Source organism: Symphodus melops (assembly GCF_947650265.1).
Source record: "Symphodus melops genome assembly, chromosome: 15".
NCBI lineage: Eukaryota > Metazoa > Chordata > Actinopteri > Labriformes > Labridae > Symphodus > Symphodus melops.
The window spans coordinates 22950170-22970319 of record NC_136705.1 but is presented as its reverse complement, the minus strand read 5'-3'; the positions used below and the strand labels follow the sequence as shown (position 1 = coordinate 22970319).

Here is a 20150-nt window from a genome sequence, read left to right as displayed (position 1 = left end):
AACACATTCATACAACAGATCTGGCAAACCAAAGATCGGGTGACATGAGCATTAACTCAAAGGTTGAAGTTAAATTCTGTCTTACTGCCACTCCAATGATTTGATCAAGTGGAAATGTCGTTGTTTTTGGACCTCTTCCACTCCTGTAACAATGTGCAGCCAAAGGGACGTTTATACTGTTCTATTGAACTGAGGTCATTTATTGTCATACTGAGTCATGTTGGAGGTGTTTGCTTTCAAACTCTCACTATGAGATAAATAATAACACACACGTTTCGATTCGAACGTTAAATAGTAACAGTTGAGTTTTTAGGACGACCTCAACCTCTGTTTTATGTACCTATGCATGCAGCTTGTTCAGCCTTCACAGCACTAAAGTAAACACAGTAAATCCATCCGTTTAGTGTTCAAGCACATCTGATTAACAAAATGATAAAAGGCCTCTTTGGTCCTTAAAAGCTTTTTATCAGACAGCACATATTCAGTCTGCATTCACCATCAAAACAAACAACCAGAAATCAAACAATTACAGTTTTCTGTTGTGAAAAACATGCTGAACAAAACCGCTCATTCCTCAGATTCAAAGTTTATCCAAGAGATTACAAACTTTCTAAAGCTTTGCTCTGGGTAAATGTATGTTGTTGTTAAAGGTAGACAGAACAAGTGAAGAAATAAAAAGGTGTTGGAAGTGATGTGCAGTTTCAAACCGTCTCTAGGCAACAAGACCGAACAGGAAGCAGAAAGTAAGGATTTCAACGTGAGAAAAAAATAATAGAACAAGAAGACAAATACTTCTACATGATGCTTAAAAAATAACAACGGTGTGTTTTCAAAACAAAAAGAAATGGGTGCAATACAATGTTCAAGGAGGCACGTGTCCACAAATCATTTTCAATTAAACAAACAATGCAGTTCAACATCTAACGCCCTCAGCAGCAGCTGTTTATGTCGCCGCGCTCACAACGCTCTCAGGAGAGAGAAGGCGCAACATTTGGAACATCTTACAAACCAACAAAGTCTCCTCTCCCTCGCCGACCAATCAGGATCAAAAAGGGGGCGTGACTTCTGATATTTACACGAACAACAAAGAAGAAACACACCTGACCTTTAAGGGTACAACTTTTAGGTCAAGAGCTGCTAAAAAAGCGACAGTCCTTCACATCATTTTCTTGGTGATTTTCTCTTGATGAAGGAAGACACACGGAGCTGTTTAAACACTAACTATTGAAGTAGGAGGTCAACTTTGTTACCTAGCAACAATTAGCATCGGCGAGGAGCGCCCTGAAGACGAGGTTGTGAGCCTTTACAAGCCTGGAGAGCTGTCAGTGCAATCATGTAATGAGTAAAAACAGCTGTAGAAAATAATACATGTCATAAACGTCATGTGCGATTATCGATGTCCAAAATGTTCAGCTCAAGAAAACATTTTAAAAATGATTCAGACAGCGTCTCTTCTTTTATGCTTTTAAAAAATGAATAAATAAATAAAGTTGTATAAATGTTGCTGCGCTTTTTAATTTCATCATGCCCAGCTATCTTTTATGCTATATATTTAATAACACTGACTTCAGGAGCAACACACGAAAACTCCAAAGAACCTGCACGCTCCTGTACCTGTGACAATGGAAAACAAAAATTCTATTGTTTTCTGGGAATCTGAAAATTAAGAGGATTTTACCCGAGGCAAAAAGAGCGGCTTGCTGTTGGTCTCTTCCATTATAACACTAAACTTTATAACACCTAAGTATGCCAGAATGTTTTTGTTAAATATGTTAACACCATGATAATTGCAGCTTGAATAATTACAATATGGCAAGCCCCCAACACCAGCCACTTGTGCAAATTAATCTTTTCTTTCAGCTGAGCCAACATTAACTTTCTCATTTCCTTTTTCTCTTTCTCCTGTTTTTCTCCTCCTTTGTGTATATTTCATAATTCTTCTGCTCTCATCTAATCCCTCTCCTGTCTCCCGCTCTTCCTGTCATCTCTCCTTCCTCCTGTCTCCTGTCACTCGCCCCGTTCCTCCCTCACCCAACTTCCAGCGCCTGTTGGATCACCCTGGCAATCTCTGTTGCTATGCAACGCTCAGTGTCCTATAAATTTGACAACATCCTAGTGCTTGATTATTATTTGAGCGCTGCAGTGTGAAGCCCTCCTTCAGGTCATTGCAGTAGATTAGAGGGAGGGCGAGATAGGGGAAGGGGAAGGAAGGAAATAAAGGATGAGTGGGAGGGAGGGAGGGATGGGGCGAGGGATGGGGGGTTGAGAGGAAAGGAGAAGAAGAGAGAAAGATTAAATAGAGTAAATGAGAGATGGGCTGGCAAAACAGAAAACATATTTACAAGGACCATTCATCAGTTCCACTCTGAAAACCTGCAAACCACATAACAGAAGTGTGAAAAGCTCTCCACATTACCTTCTAATTCAATAATGGTGCTGCTGAAGCTACAGCGAGTACACTTTTCAGCCGAGGTAAGGAGGAGGCCTCAGCAGACTGGCAGCGTGTTTTGAACTGCTGCCTTAATCCACACACAGATCCCAGCCTCAACTCTGCTTGGAGTTGTAAAAGTGTAAAAGTAAAGCACAGACACGGGGGGCCAGCTCATTCCTGCAACATAAGCCCAACACCCCCGCATCTGAGAGCAAAGTCAACAGCGACAGTGACACACAGCAGAGGCACTCGTTTGTGATGACTCCATAATCCTTATCCCAAATGTCAACATGTTCTCTGAGACATCCCATGTTCGACTGCCCATGCCGGGATAACACAGTGCTATAAAACGGAGAGGCCAGGATGTGATGCATTTCTAAGCAATAAAGCAGATGTACCTTCAAAAAGCCACATAATCCACCTTACAAATGCCCCCGTCAAGAAGGGTCAGGAGATAAGCCAGAGGAGCCTTCTGATATAAACACCACGGGACCAGACTCAAAGCTCACAGAGGCCACGAATGATGGGCAGGTTTGTATCTTTTATATGCAGGGAGAGCTATCAGCGGATAAATCAATTTAACTCATTTCAGCGTCTGAACATTTAATTATATCTCAAACACAACATCTCAACTTTGATTTAGCTAATATTTCTCTCTACGTGGGAAAAAAGAAAAGAGAAATAGATAAAGGCCACTGGAGCTCCAAAAGTCATTATCTTGTTTTCCTTTTAACATTTAATCTGTACGAAAAAAATCCAATTTGCTTTCACTTTGACATATTCGAGCAAAAACATTATCATCTTGACAAAGTTTGGGCTAAAAATTAAGAATTCAGCTACCAAACCATCCCTTTAAAACAAAGTGACTTTTTATTGAATGATGTGTTTTTAATTAGAACTTCAAAAAGGTAAAATTGTTGTCCAATAACCAAGATGTAATTAAACATAGCTGACGGCTTTTGGTTGATTAATTAAAAAGCTACCTTAATGGCTGAGAAGAAAAGCCTATGGTGCCAATGCCAATGGTGCAATAACATGCAGTGCCTTGCGTGGCCACTAGAGGCTGGCTCCAAAAGTGAGTCAGTACCTATTAAGCCCATAATATAAATGTCAAACTTGCATATAGATTTATGTTTGCAGCCTAGTAAATAAATAAATGGCTGTGGTTTATTAATATCATGTAACTCACTTTAACTTCTACAACTTCATTTAATTAAAGCATAAAAACGATGCATAATGAAGGTCGTGGCCACTTAGAGAGACTAGCTGAAAAGTTGATTTGACTGACATGCCCCTCAAGGACTCTAAATAAAAGAATCCCCATAATGCTAACATCATACACAGATATGTCAGAAGTAATTAGCAGGTATTAACATCACAACACTTGCTTGTAAAGTGATTGTCATACATTGATATATTTGTGGCTGACAGCACTCAGTGGTCAGGAGTGTTGTTGACCTTTCCTCATAGAGAAGACAGGTACCGTAGTAATGAAAACACTGATTGTTTTTAGTCCCACTTCATCTTGGAAAAGGCACCCATAACTGACATTTCCAAACGCCTCGCTCCTCTTCACTGGTACCCTCATGTACATATGGCCACTTAAACAACTTAAAGACAAAAAAAGATTCAAAAGGGGCCAATAAGCCAATGGGGGATGTCACGTTGGCTGCATCCATTATTCATCTATGCAAATGACCAGACAATCTTAGTATTTTCTAACTCTGCCTGTTTCACATGTGACACAGAGTTTTGATGTCCTGAAGGGGAAACTATCTGACATTACCAAGCCAAGTTGATGCGCGACAACGTTATGTGGGAGACATGACCTTTTTTTTCTTGAGAGAAAAACTCATATGCCACTCCCACTCTTTCTGCCTGAGCTGAGTCCTGTCTCCCTCTGGGGACACGTACTCAGGCCACCTGAGCCTTTTATCCGACTGCTGCACTGCCTTCAACTGGAACTGACTTTGAAGTTCATGAAGAGCAGCTGAATTTGCTTGGTAAACAAATGTGTACGAAACAGCCGAGACCATAAACCTCCACAATATCCATGTGTCATTTAATAAATCACAAAAGCAAAAGGCGATGTGGAGTGTTTGTTGTTTGTGTGCAGGTGTACTCGCAGTTCAGCAAGGGGGCAAAAATCAAACAAAACGAGAAAAAAAACCAACCATCTTCCACGAGCGTGTTCAAACGATGATTTGGACAGAGACTTTTCAAAAATACAAGCGGCCATCCAGAAGTGTGAAGTTGTGTACAGTCCAAAAATATAGAAACAAAGACAGACAAATGTGCACACGCTGCATGCAGCCTGTCACAATATTTACTCCCGAGTGTAAAGCCTGTCTGCTCCTGGCATGTGAGAAAAAAAAGGAATGAACCACTGCAACCACATGCATTTGATGCCCTCAGTCCTCGGGTTAAACCCGACGTGCCCTGGAGCATTTATTGTTATCAGGATTCAGACAAGATACAGACAATTACTCTCACTGCCTGAAAAAGTTAATTTATTCTGTAATTAAAATTTGAAATGTCATCCATTCCCCTTGCAAATGTTCTCAGATATCTTATTTACAAATCTGCACCGTGAACCATAAGAAACAGCTCCATTAGGAAAACAGCATTAAGTATGCACAGAGGATCTTTAAATACAACGATTTCTGCAGCAGCCTCCTCCACCTTTCATCAGGTTCACTCACTTAACAAGCATGTTTAATATATTTATGAACGTTATCTAGTTTACACTTTAATGTTAAACAGGGAGTGTTGTCCTTAAGAAAGCAGAATAGTGAACGTGTTTAAAGAGTGTTTCTCATTGTGATTCTGCACTTTAATAGAAATGAAATATCAACTGGGAACATTCTCCGCTTCCCCTTCATTCATAATATTTTCTCATCTATTCGCTACAGCAGTCGAGCTGCCGTGTGGAGTGTGAGCTGGAGAGGGGGGGAAAATATTCACTGAATTCACACTAACTATGCAGCTCGATATGCTGCAGTTGAAAGAAATCTCAACAACAAACCTGTTTTCACGGTGTCAAAGCAGCTATCAAGGCTTCTGTGGTAAACATCGATTACACTGCTGCTTGAAATGTCACATAACAAACCGCAGAGGCTGCAGCCACACCTGCCTCTGATTAAGGATCCAATTAGAGACAGACAGTGCAAATTCCCCTCCTTCAGAGTGCCCTCGCCGGATGCCATCTCAGGACCCAGCACAAGCTCAGAAAAAGCCTGGGCATTGGAGCTTGCAGAGATCCCTTGCACTTGGTAAAAGCCTCAATAAAATAGGATTTGTTCCAGTTGTTTACTGAGGGTTAAGAGGAGCGGCCGGGGCAGGAAGAGAACGGCAAAGCCGACAGCTGCCTGGCAGGGGCTCAAATGCAGCTTAGCATTTTTCACCATTTTGACTGGCACACAATGCTCTCTTTAACTCCCAGCCATCTAAATATTCAGGGTCGTATAAAGAGATGGCTGACACTGCAGCCGACTTAAGGCACAGCTCAGCTGGCCAAGATTGCACCTATAGTCTCTTGGCTAAAGCTTTCTATGAAGGCTTTCCTCTCACAGACTCAATCACAGATCCCATGTGACTGAACGGTCATTTGCACACACGCCACTAGATGGCAAACTAGCTGCATCGCAAAATTTGCACTTGGTGGTTGGAAAGAGCCAATGAGGAGACTGTAGGCTCGCTATGAGAGGATGGATGTCCTCAGTGCATGAATGTATGATGTGTGTTGGGTAACATCCCTAATTAGGCAGTCTGGCAATTAGGCACTGAATACCGTAAAGAAGATGTTTTTTCTGTTGAGGGCTTACAACGACGGGAGAAGGAGGAAATAGTCAAGAGAACGAAGCTGTATGAGTGAAAAAGAGTGACAATCATTTTCATGCAGCATTATGCCTCTTTTGAGCTGCCACACAATACAAGGGGACACAGGTGGTATCACAAGGGTAGCCATGCGTGGAACGCAGCATATCATCGGGAAAAATAACCATCATAGAACGTTTTTCAGCTTTCTCACCACCATGCAATGTGCAAACACCAGAGCCGAAGGAAAACATGGGAGACGCAGACAGTGGATGTCTATGGAAACAAAGCCAAGGCAGCCCCAAGGGAGCCTGAGAGCAGCTCTTTACAACCGCCACGTCTTCAGCAATGAGTTTTAAGAGCTCATTGACTTTAACAACTCCGAAGGAGAGGAAAGAGGGCTGATGATATTATCGGAATTTGCATTTTTACGCGTTGAAGATGATAAATCCAACTGTGAGCTAAATCCCCACCTATGAGCTGAATGTCTGTGCAGTGACTCCTTGCATGCTGGTTGACTATACACTGCACTGGCTCCTCACTATAGGCCGGCTCAAATGTCCTCCTCTCCTAATGGATGCTGTTATTAGTCTTGGATCTGTGAAATCTCACAGCCTCGTCCAGACTTTTGACCATTTTATTCACCCGAGGCAGATTGCTCCCATCCCATGTTTACAGACACTGAGTGTTTCATTAATGCATTATCCAGAGAGTGAATAGGAGAGGCTGAAAATCTACTTTGAATAAACTCTGGTTCATTTTACAAACCAAATATTTGAGGTCAGAGCGAATACACAGTGCAAAGATCCACAGGGTGCTCACTCCGGGTACTGTAGCCCTCGGCGAGTCTTATGCTTCATATCACTCACCACGAGTAACAGATTACACTGATCACACTACCATCGGTATAATATCAGGCCACTGTAAATGTGCTGCGCCCTGGCATGTCATTAAAGTGGACACAGATGAATGTATCTAGATTGGTTGCGGGTAGGATGAGAGTGTGAAGAATCAGAATATGGTTAGCAGGCTGTGACGGCGTGCTGTAAGGGACGCACGGTCTCCTGCTATCATGCCTCTGTGTTCTGCAGTATGGAGGGCCCCCGTCCAGCCTCCTTCCCCTCTGCACTTTGAGCTCTCTCTATGTCCTCACTCCTTGGCAGAAGTAATGGCACCTATAGATTTAGCTCACTCTGGGCTAAGATTCAATCAGGCCATCATAGATCCAAAATGAATCTTTACGGGTTTCTGACATTCTCAGCATTTACTTTCTCTTTTATAAAGTGAACTAAAATGCAAGGCCAGCCTTTTATGTACAGTATGTCCATACTGCAGAGGTGGGAAGTAACAATGTACAAATACTCTGTAACTCAACCAAAGTAGAGTTTTTAGGTGCCTGTTCTTTGTCTCATTCTTTGTTCATTTCACAAAAATCTGAGAGCAAAGCTGCTATGTTTGTGGCCTCCGCCATGCTGTTGATGTTATTTCCAGTTTATTGATGCTATGCAAAGAAACAGCTGGTAGAAATGTCCTTCTGAGGGGTTACTTTTACTTTTCTCTCTGAGTTCATTTCAGAGCCTGCACTTCTTCTCTGCTCTCGGAGAGAAGTTCAATCAGTGCTTCTACTTTTACACTAGAGTAATTTGTGAGATAGTTTTTCGACTTCTCCTTGAGTGAAGTATTCGTGCACTTTTTCCACCTCTGCTAGACTGCTTGGAGCCGGAGAAACTCAATTGTTTGGATGACTGAAGCCATGGTGAGCTCCACTATACCTGGAACAGTCACAGGGGCCAGTCACCTCCTGTGTGCTGACATGACTCAGTGAGTCAAGCCAATTCAGTGCAGCTGACCCTCACTGACACATGACACTCCATTAGTGTTTGTTTGACCTGGCGGACATTGAAACAACGTTGGAAAATGTGGTAGAGGTATTAGACACAGGCCGAGGGGACGCCGGGCCCTGATGAATTCTGACACTGGAGCAGCAGGGACATGTATAACGCTCAGCGTGTCCCCGCTGTGCGCTTCAGCTTTGTCTCTTGAGAAAGTCGTGAGGTTGTAGAAGTGTGAACAAGAGCCTTGCTCTGGCCAACTATATCAAGCTTCCCTAATGCTCAGAGGATGTGTTGACCTACATTACCCCTTGTTGTACATCTTTTTTTTACACGTATACACACCCACATATCAAGTAACAGACACGCTCAGTGCTGCACACGTTGTGACTCTAAAAGCGAGGGAACAATGTGCGATCAAAGTGGCCCTCTAAAAGTCTTGCCCCCTGTATTCGTCCCTGTAATTAATAGGCCAATTAATGTGTGTTTATTCTGGACACCCGTGGATGTAGCCATACTGGGGCTCTCTGGGAAACACAGGAGTCAGACAGATAAATCAAAGCTCTGTGCATCTGTCCTTGCATGAGCCAAACGCTTCCCCCTGTAACCCTCCTCCTTCCCAACTGGGTCCAAATGTGAGACCTTTTTCACAGCCAATCAGGTCAAATCTTTGTTTCATCCTCCCTCCCAATGCACTTGACATTGACAAGATTAATTGCTTTGTGCGCTGGGCAAACGTGTTACCTCCTGGTGTAGCACAGGTGTCAAAAAAGCGTGGCGCTCTGGATTTCCTCAATACGAGTTTGGACAGCAAAAAGAGAGTGAGCGAGGGGACAATGACCTAGTCCATTTTGTTCAACAAAGGGTTAACCAATCCTCCCTATGGCTTGTAAAATCGCACAGGGTGTAAATCTTGCCATAAAATCTCAGCTGTGAGCCCTGCTGACCCGTAAATTCTTCCCTCTGTATTACTCCGCCATTGAGCAGCGACGGATCGAGCCAGACGTGTAACTACATATCTACTACACGTTTCTGCATTTAAACACCACTTTAAAGATGAACAGCATCAAAACAATCACCGGCTGTGTCTTCATGGTTGAATAGCTTTAATGGGAGACAGAGTAGTGTCCACACTGAGACATGAATTGAATAAGGGACAGAAGGATATGACGTTGCAAAGAGAACAAAAGATTGTTTTCGTGTTCTTTCAATGACACTTGAGGATTTTATTCCTCATTTTGAAAATGTACGATAGGTCTATGAACTATCAGTGTATGTGTAGTCTAGTTTCTTGACCCAACAGGTCCCTTAAAAAAAAGAAAAAAAAATCTTGACCAAAAAGAGACCTTTTAAATAAATGTGTATTTTTGATTCTAATTTACTGGATGGTTTGTCTGTATTTTACAGGCTTAATTTGTTTAATGTGCATTTATGTATTTTACACTGTTCTTGTGTGAATCTCATTGTTTTCCTTTTTTAGCAAATTTACTAGTTTTTGCTTTTGTTGGGGCCGGGTGGGACTCGGTCGGTAGAGTCGTTTGGCTCTCAACCCGATGGTCGGAGGTTCAATCCCCATTTTTTGCAATGTTAATCCACAGTACAGCACTTATTTAACTGCTTTTTAAAAATAAATAAAGTGAATTGGATTGGACATATTCCTACCAAATGCATCAGTCGCATATCAGATCAAACCTGACAGAAAAAAAAAAGAAGAAGAATTCGAACAATGATACTTATATTGCCTGTCAAGGTATTTCATTGCGATAGGTTATCTCCTGGATGTAAACTTTGTTGTTTTTAAAATGTGCAATATAAACAAAGTGGATCGGTTAAAGTAAGACGTGTCCCAAATGGATCGGTGGCATATCAGATCACATCTGATAGAAAAAAGTAAAAACACTCAACACACATCACAGAGACTACCAGCACAGTCGCTTCTTTAAGAATCCTTGTAGGAAGAATTTATTTACTATAAAATAACAACTATGAACTGCAGCTCCCATCAAATAGTTGCTCTAATTTTATGCATGCACTGCATCACCCAAATCAGTGGTTGTCTCCCGTGGAGAACTTCTGGCAGGAAGGCTGGTATTCTCACCAGGGACTCGTTACTTAATAATCTCGCCCTGCAGGTGCTTTGGTAGAGGTCAACAGTCTGCTACTCTTGCAGTTGCTGTTCATGTCTGCCTGCACCTATGAAGCATGAAACCGCTGCCAAATGTTCCAGTCCCCACAAAACATGAACCATAACTCCTTCCCTTATCACTGTCACTGGCTGCTGTGGTCTCTGCAGACACACGCCAAATGAGCCAAGTCCATCAGAAAGAATATGAATATTATATATGTACCATAGTGGCTCAATTATCTCAAAACGACATTTGCTCTGTCCTGTAGAGCAGAAGCATCTAAATTCCAGTTACAGCGAGCACTTGGCTTTCAGAGAACAGCGTGCTTCTTCATGCCAAATTAGGTTAAATGACAAAAGCTATTAACTGTGCAATGAGGATACAAAGATTTACTTTTAAAGCAGATGAATGTTATTGTATCTGATCGGACACTAATGTTTTGACCTCTGTGCACCAGCATTATGCCTTTCAATAGAGAGTTGCAGTATGATATCGGTGCCCTCTTAAAAGGATTTCTCCCACCGAGGCAATGTTGTGCTCACGTGCAGAGCCACCCACGGACATAGCTGGGCCCGTAAAACACTTTAAAAGCCCTTTAACAATGTGTTTTTTTTTTTAGCCCAACAAACGTTTTTCCAGCCATTATTTTCTGATGTAGTTCAGCATACATTGACGCTTTCTTTGCCGGCTTCCCTTGTTAATGTCGAAATTCAGCAGTCTGTGTTCCCAAAAAAAGTTTTCTAAAGTGCATTGTTTTCTTCCAGAGAAGAGGCCAAGGGTTCTCATGTTCGGGTTAAGAGGAGAGCGTATTAACTATCTGGAGTTGTTTAGATACGGGCTTGGCCTGAAATGCTGTTTGTGGTATCACAACGCACTCGTCAATACATCCCGCACTGTCATTTATTGGCCACAACGTTGCCACCAAAATAAGCCAGTCTGAGCTCAAGAAACATAAACGATAAACAACACGATAGTAGTGCTCACCAAAACTGTAGCTGTCAGTAAAGTTTGCAAAATTTGTTTGTGTCCCCCACTAAGGATTAACACATTCGAATGTGATTGGTCAGATTTTGCCATGCACTCATTGATCCATATTCTCATTAAATTCTCTTTTTTTGGGGAAAGTTAAATAGATTCTCCTCATGCATCATGATACAGGTATCAGGTACTTGGAAACATATAAAAGAGATTTAACAGAAATAAACAAATGCTTACAACAAGGATACTAAGCTTTATTCAATTAAACTACCCCCCCCCCCCCCCCCCCCCTCATGTGTGGCCCTGCACACAAACTCATTGTGTAACATGTCCATGCCGCACATGTTCCTCATGTTGAGAGAAAATGTCAAACAGAGAAAATAATTTCAGTGTAACTCTCAAGTATAGCAGCTTCTGAGAAGTGACGGCACAGGGGTGAAGGGGGACAAAACGCTGAAAAATATGCCTGTCCCTTCAGTCAGGTCTAACAGACAGCTGTCTCAGTCATTCAGCTCAGGGCTTGAATGGAAAATGTAAACAGCACTATCACTCCCGAAAGACAGCAATTACCTCCCTCTTTGTTGGAAACCTGGAACAGGCCAGTTGCCTAGCAAGAGGAGACTGATGATCGTCTCTGCTGTTTTGACAGATTATATCCATGCCACTTTTAAGCACCCAGGCAGCTGCTGTAGACGTTAAATTCAGATTTTTACACAAGTGAAGAACTGGAAGTATGGCTGCTCTACAATTACTGCCATGCATTGATCTGCGGCTGTAATATCTCATGATCTGATGGCAGTGAAGTGCTCAGATACACTCACATCGTATCTCACACGTGTCCATCTTTTCCCTTTTACACAGGAGGCAACTTTAATTTTAATCTGTTTTTTACACAACAACAAACACGTTTATGTTTACAACTAAGTGCTTCTCTGGTTTCATCAGAGTTTTACAAGAAGGATCACATTTATAAACCTATTGTACATGTGAGCAGTCTGAGGGTTTTACTCATATAAACTTCGGGGGAAAAACACACCATACAAGGCTCCATCTGGCTGCATGTCTATCATCACAGCATACAAGTTAAAGCCACTATTAGGGGAACCTTATGTGCATCCATCTGTTGTAAAAACTATTGAATAAGACCCACAATATTTCTGTTAATCCAATATTAATATGAACATCTTTAGAATCTCTGCAAGGCAAAAAAATATGGATGGATACAGGGATGCAACCATTTCGGTAAAAACTAGAAATACAAATTAAACTTTTTGGTGTAAGAAAAAATTTTAATAGATAGATATACATATGGACAATATGTCTTCATCCCCTTCCGTCTTTAAAAAAATGATCGTTATAATAACCAGGTGCTACTGACATAACTGAATGACTAGTGACTACTGAATGGGTCTGTCCAAACACATTAGCTGGGGATATATACAGTATAGCCACCACTGCGTCCTCTCATTCTGCTAATAGATGGACACATGACTTACTGGTAAAATTTAAATGATCCCTTCAAAAAATGTACAATTAGACATGTGACTGACAGATACAACTAACCATCATGATCCGTGTTCGAGGTGTATTTTGGTTTTAAAGTGTGTCCCATATGTTCACACTGAGGAGCCGTGGTTTACTGTAAGGAGGTGAGCTCGCAATCTTTTGGCTTCACATTTCAGTGGCTGTTATTTTGTCCATTTTTAGACTCTTTGATGCTGCTGAGTTTGTTTGAGGTTAAATCTGAGGTCAGCAGGTTCAATAAGACTTTTTAAATCCAGGTGCTGCGTCAATGTTTAGCATTCAATCCTTTGGTAGTATCTAAAATTCACTTTGACTTTTGTTATTTCACTGCAGTTCTTCCCCGACCCGTTGGGACATCATTTGCAGCTAAAATAAGGCAGTTAAACAAAATAGTGCAGCCTCCTTGAACAATAAATCCGGGAAGTGGAGTAAAGATTTAAAACGATTTGGAAATGAACATGAAGTATTTGTCAAACAGTCAACATGGTCGTCCTCGTGTATAGAAAATTAACCTGTTAGTGAAATCGAATTAAAGCAAAAAACCCAGAGCTTCCTTCTTGAATGTTTCTCCCATAGCCATAAATACTCTGGCTGTGTCCCTTTATCTGTGGTATTGACTGTGGCACATCATATTATTTATTGAGAAAACCATTTCCTGCAGATTAAAAGTCTCTATTTTTAATGGCTTTTCCCTCCACGGGGTCGTTGTGTGGCCTGGCTGGAGACAGCTTCTTGGCCTTTTCACCTGTATTGTGACTCTTGTCCTTTCTTATCTCTTTGACATATGAGGCAGGCGTCTCATGTGGCAAAGTGTCATCCCCCCACATCCCCAGCTGAGCTACACAGATGAATATTTCTATGAGAAACAGGAGCCTTTTTACAGGAGAGTGTCCGCCACAGACAATTCAGCTGATGCAGAGTGCTTATCTTACCTGATGTTAAATTCTTTAGAGAATCAAAGAAATCTAACCCGTAATGAAAGTCCTCTGCACGCTGCAACTCACCAGCTACAAATGCATAACCTATTGCCAACTGTGCCAACGACTTCACTCACTAAGCAACATAACTCAACAAATATCCAACTAACACGATTTAAATAAATAAAGGAATGAATCAGTAAGAGGATCCACGCTGCATTATTCATTTGAAGAGAACACATCCGTACACAGAGCAGTTGCATCGCTCCGCTTCCTCTAGGGCTTGCTATAGTTTCATCATCCCTGCAGTAGCACGGCTATGTCATGTCTAGTAAGAACAAACATTGTGCACATGCACACTTTTCAAAGCAGGACACAAGGAATCCCTGACACATTCGAGGCCCTCGGCTGATTAAAGGGGGATTTCACACGCTTTGCATTCACATTATTAGCATTCTGCAAAATGCATCAAAGAAAACAGTGCATCATTTATTAATAGCAGAAAATCTATGTACAGAAAAGTCTATTTATAATTCCCACGCAGTAGTCCCAATTCATTTAATTGAAACAAATGTACGACGACGTAGCTTCAATAACAAGCCACGGGTATCAACGTGGAATTTGTCAGTGGATCATATTTAGCAGGACTTATTTTTCCATACAGGCACATTTATAGAGCTAATAAGGCTTAATGTGGTGGATTAAAGCTCCATGACCCACCTTGTAATGGGGGATTTTGTAAGGTGATTATTTATTAATCCAAAGAAAACCGACTTCTATAGCAGGGATGAACTCATGTCTGTGCTGAACCCACTCACAACCCTGCGCCTCTACAGAAGCAAAAGTGTGCTGGGAACACTTGGCATGAGATGAATAAACCGAGCTTGCTGTGTTGTTGCTGTATATATTTTAGCTTTAAAGAAGCTGTGTGCAATGACCAAGCGTGGGTTTGTATTCCTATTTTGGGCATGCAAGATTACGTAATTTCGTGGGGTTTTTTTGCAGCGCTTTCTGCCACCAAATCCCACATCACTTCTGCATGCACAAAACAAGACGATGGGTGTCAGCCAGGCTCTTATCTGCACTGCTTGCTGTATGCGAATACCTAACACTTGGCTGGCAGAGGACAATACAGAAATCTAAAATTCCAAGGTTGTTCCCTTCAGTATGCCGCCTCCTCGACCTGGGCCGCAGCACAATGACATCACAGAGCTTAGCACATCATTACAGCGCATGAGAGGGACGACGTTTCTCTCTTACTGGTGCTCCCCATCTTCTTTCTTAATCCGCTGTAATGTGGCACTGAATCCCAAAGTCCTACTCTCCATGCCATTCTGTGTCAATGCCATCCATAATAGATAAAACCAAGCCATTCACATTACTATTAATGGCGATGTGTAATGTGAGGGTGATACATTCCCATAAATTCCCGGACATGGTTCGACTGGTCCTTACCTCCACCCTGACAAACTGAACTCGTCATCCATCAAGGTAATAAGATAAAATCAAGATTCTGTGAATGTGAGACACCAGGTCACAGGAGAGGTTGGGTGACTGCCCTTGATATCCTCTCTTGCATATGTTGCTCTAAGCTGCAGAGAAGGATCAGTGCAAATGGCATCACTGCTCTTCTCCCCACTACAATGTCCTCCACATCTCCTTGAAGTAAATCTAAATAGCTTAGAGTGCTTGTATTTTCCTCAACAATAAATTGAAGCAGACAGTGTGAAAGATGGCCTGGCTTGAATCTAAGGCCTTGTGAAGGATTTCCCCTCCCAGCTATCATGTGAAGGTTGTCGAGTGGCCGGCCTATGTCGAGATATTCTTCGTTGTGTGTGCGCCAGCTACGCTTCTGAGTGAAACCAATAAGTTGCACGCATAAACAAGAGTTGCTAATTGGGTGTGAGGCTCTTGCTGTATCAGCTGGCCAGGAGCAAGCCCCTGATAATGATACACGTCCACGCTGCAAAGTCGGGCGTCAAACTGCAGAAACACAGGTTGGTCGACAACTCAGAGGTCACATGTGACTCCTCCAGAGCTAAGAATAAGCAGAAACCTTAGCGCATTAACAGTCACCATGAAGTCAGCCAGTCATCAAAGGCAGAGTATTATTAGATCAGAACTGTGTCTTCAGCAACAACAACAGCAGCAGAACGGCCAGCTTAAAGCCCTGTGGCATTTTTACCTACAAAATCTTCAAGGAAAGAACCAGTGTGAGAAATATTTCAGGTATATAGGAAACCAAGGAGCCGCAACTTCAAAAGAAGAGCGACTTCTGATTTCCTGAATACCAATTATGACTGAAAGTTTCATCACAAATCTGGTGCACAATATAAGTGATGCCTCTGACATGCAGTCCCTCTGAAGCTTCACACCTTCTTAAGAAAGGTTAAGTACAAAATAACACCAAACTAATGAGGTGGAGAGACAACAGCGTCAGAAAAATAAACATCTGCAGAAGCCTCAGAGGTCCCTTTTGTTGACCGTCAATACTTTCCCTGAAAACACAGATTTCTTCCCTGAGGAAGACGCTCCACTGAGGAATAAAACGACCGAAGATGGGTCGTAAATTGGGAATGCTTTTGGAAAAGGTTTTGAGTTGAATGTATTGAAATGCAGAAGGGTGGAATTCCTGACATAGTTATGTCCAGATGTCTCCAGTATCGTGCATTAGCTCGCCTCTTGCTTCATCTGAACAGAACATTCGCCTGACCTACTTCTGGCTTTTCTGCAGCTCGATCTGCTGTATATGTTTTATATTTCAGCAGCGGTGGAGCCAAAAGGTTTTCTCTCGCTGTTTTCTGACCATGCAGGCAAACGGGAACATGGAGTTGTCTGAAGGTCCTATCTTTGATCACGGGGTCACAGGCGAAGGTATTCACGCCGAGTCAATTAAGCGGGACACAAAAGGACACTCTCTCTACCTGTCCGTGAAGGCTGTGAAGTCAAGGAACAACAACATCCTCTTTGTTGGAAATCAGGCAGCCAACCATAGTGTTGTTATGTTCACCCAAGACTTCTTGAAATACCAGTTCTCTAGTGTCACTCTCTCAATTTTTAATTACTTAAAAAAGATCACGCTTTTTTATTCGATTTATTTTAGTGCTTTTATTTCGATATAGGACAGAGAAAAGAGGGACTAAGAGAGAGTGAGAGAGAGTGGGGAATAACATGCAGGAAAAGAGTCAGAGGTTGGATTTGAACCCAGGCCGCCCACTTTGAGGACCACAGGCTCTGTGCAGGGACCCTCAGTCCCACCTAGGGGGCGCAGTCCTCTATAAAAGGGACGATTTCAAGCTGTGATATTGTTTAAATTTTACATTTTTAAACTGTTATTCCATTGTCTGTCTGTCTGTCTGTCTGTGTGTCTGTCGCTTTTATAATCTGAAGTGAAGCACTTTGTTACTTGTATAGAAACGTTTTCTACAAAGAATATTGTTATTTTGATGAGACACGATACGATATAATGCAGGAGTTATGAATGAAAACGTTTGTGAATTTTCTTGCATCTCTTTCTGACAAAGGCTGGGTTTTCATGGGCAGAGCAGTGAACGTCATTCTTCCTGAGATAAGAACTCTTTCTGTAAATGCATCCTTTTGTCAGAGCTGACTTTACAGGGGTGACAAACGCAGCTGTCGTGTACTGTTCCACCTGATTCAGTGATAGACATCCCATCTTTGCCAAATCAAACTTGCCTTTAATGTAATTGAATACAGTCACCCAGTGGGACGTGACCATGTGTGCTGCCAGTCACACTGTCACAGCGAGTGACCCCTTGACTGTGACACCCACTCATTAATTGTCATATAACAAGCCCACACCTTGGCTTCTCTTTTTGCAGGGCTCATCCAACACCACAGATCATCTCCCCCCCCCCCCCTCCGACCCCAAAACAACAACAACCCCTCAGCTGCTGTTTGGCCTTTCCCCAGGCCAGCTCCTTTCAGTCAGCACAACCACCAGCAAGGCCACACAGCCACTGAACTGCTTCTGTTTACTCACCCTTTTGCCCTCTTTGCCTGGTTCCCCCGGCTGACCTGGCACCCCAGCAGATCCCTGGGGAAAGGACGCACATCAAAGTGAATTGGGTGCTACAGTTCAGGAGGAGAATGTGGCTTGCTTCTTGTAACAATTCATAGTAAGAAGATTTTCTCAGCAGTCTCCTGAATAACTAGCAGGCTTACTGGTAGTGATAGGAAACACAGCATTAGCTTAGCTTAAAAGTGCATGAAGAGATGACGGCAGAATGTGTAGTTTCCACTGAACCGTTTCTAGGTGACTTCTCCGCTTTCCACTTAATAGGCAATTTGCAGCCTCAGTTGATCACAGCTTCATTCCATTATCCTACGTAGTATCTTCATAAGGAAGCATAAATGAGTTAATCAAGGTAAATGCTGAGTCATGAGTTTGTTTTGAAGTTCTTGTGCAAGGTTATGCATATGGTGCCCCAATAATTGCTTGCCGATCCTAATGATTGAGCCTGATTGCTTGAAAAAAAAAATGAAGCGCAAAAGATGAAAAAGAGAAACCATATTTAAAGTGATTCAGTCATTACCTTTTCTCCTTTTTCACCTGGAAGGCCCTGTGGGAGGCAAATAAAGATATGCATGAACAAGATATCAAGTACCCAAGATGAGAAGCCATATGCAAACATTTATCAACACATTTAATCTGACTCCTTTTTACAGTGACAATTAGAAAAATTGCAGATCTCGTTATCTTGGAACAACAACGCTGCCTTTTTTTCCAGTGATAATGACTTAAATCCTCGAGATCCTTCTTCGAGAACATGGTTAAGCTTAACTGGTATCAAAGGAAAACCAGCATGCTTTGAGCAGCTCAAGATTTACCTGGGAAATTAAGTTAAATAAAAGGTGTTGATGCATGTCCTCTTAGGGCTTCCGTACCCGAGAATACAAATGTTATGAGAGAAATTTAAAAATGATTTAATTTCAAGTACCTGGTCACCCTTGAAACATTCTCTCTCGGCCTAGGAATGAAAAACAAAAACAACAACATGTGAGTCAGTATAAATAAATGACAATGGTAGCAGAACATGTGTTCCAGACAGTTAGAAGTAAGCCATACGATTGGTCATGAGGTAATTATCCTTGGACGCTGTGACCTGTACAGCAGTTAGGACCTTGCTGTTACAACTCCCCAGACACCCTGCCCGCCACAGTCAGGAAAGGGCAGACAGAGTCGTCTATCCAGCGGGCCACAGAACGGACACAAGGCCACATGAAACATCTCAGCTTTCACATACAAGCCCAGTAATTGGTGTCCTTTTTCAATTGGCATCCAAGAGTCAAACTGTGTTGACTTTTCTTAGAAACAGCTGCAGAAATGGCCGTTCACAAACACATGTCCTCCAGTCAGTCGGAGGATTCATGCAGAAACAAACAGGGAAAAAAAGAAATTTAACAGGGAGGCTGAGGCAGTCATTGACGTGAGAAAAGATTGACAGCGCTGACCTGTGACACCTTAAATAAAACATGCCTGAGCTTTCCTGCAGCACCATCACTAATAAATCAATTATTCATGTACAGTGGTTGATCTTTTTGTTGACTCGTGAGCTCAGAGTTTTAAGAAGGGAAACAATGCAATTCCACAAGCAGCAAGTCTACATTCACCGACTTATCTGCTGGCTTGTTCTGAGAAACAATGCCAAAAGCATGTTTGCTTGTTAGCGAATAAATGTTAATAAGCTCGTCCCACACCACAAGTTCTTGAAATCCAAACAGACATTAAAAACTGTGAGAGATCCCACATGACAACAATTAGTTATTTAAACCTCATGTTTGTGTAGTGTGTGTAGAGCAGCGAGAACAACACACACTAACAGATTCAGTGCACAAATAACCAGACCAGCCCCTCAAAACGGGAAATTTTGTAACTCCTCTGCAGTTGAGCATAACTTTAGAGTACAGAAACATGGGATACGACAGGCTGGGAGATTAGTTGATTGTTTTTTTGTTTTCTTTTTACAGAATATCCTCTAAAAAAGACAGTGAAAACAATGGATTACATCATGGCGATGGTGTAAAGATTACAGCGTGAGGTGGAGGTGAGAACTGATTCACTGAGGCGGTTGAATGGTAAATGGACTTGAACTTTTATACTCCGCTGACTAATAGAAACACTTTTACACCTACACATTCACACAGTGATGACAGCATTCAATCACAGTCATATACCGCCAGCAAGCAGCAGGAGCAACTTGCCCAAGGACACATCAGACACATGGCTGCATGAGGTGGGGATTTAACCCCGGACCTTCTGTTTGAGAGCGTTATCGTTTCATTATGCATGACAATCCTGAGAGTGTGTTGGTTCCTCTCACACAACAGGATATCAGATCTTAATATTAGACATGTGTAATATATTGTATATTATTTGACAATAATTGATAGATTGAAACACGTGAAGTGTGTGTTGCTGTTGTTCTTCCATGGTGTCTGTGAATGCAACAGTGTCTGCAGGGACAGCCCAATAAGTGCACATCTCCCCATGTGGGATACGGCC

General features: G+C 42.1%; 1 protein-coding gene across 6 annotated transcripts in view; it reads right to left on the bottom strand.

Moving 5' to 3' along the window:
• The window catches only part of LOC306835494 (uncharacterized protein), a 112893-nt gene that overhangs the window by 49363 nt on the left and 43380 nt on the right, over positions 1–20150 (bottom strand). For all 6 annotated transcript variants that reach the window (XM_079362072.1, XM_079362071.1, XM_079362073.1 and 3 more), the window contains 3 exons: positions 18586–18615; positions 18181–18207; positions 17628–17681 (listed from right to left, as the gene is read on the bottom strand). In XM_079362072.1, coding sequence (XP_079218198.1) covers positions 17628–17681; positions 18181–18207; positions 18586–18615 — 111 coding nt within the window. The remainder of the gene's footprint in view (positions 1–17627; positions 17682–18180; positions 18208–18585; positions 18616–20150) is intronic.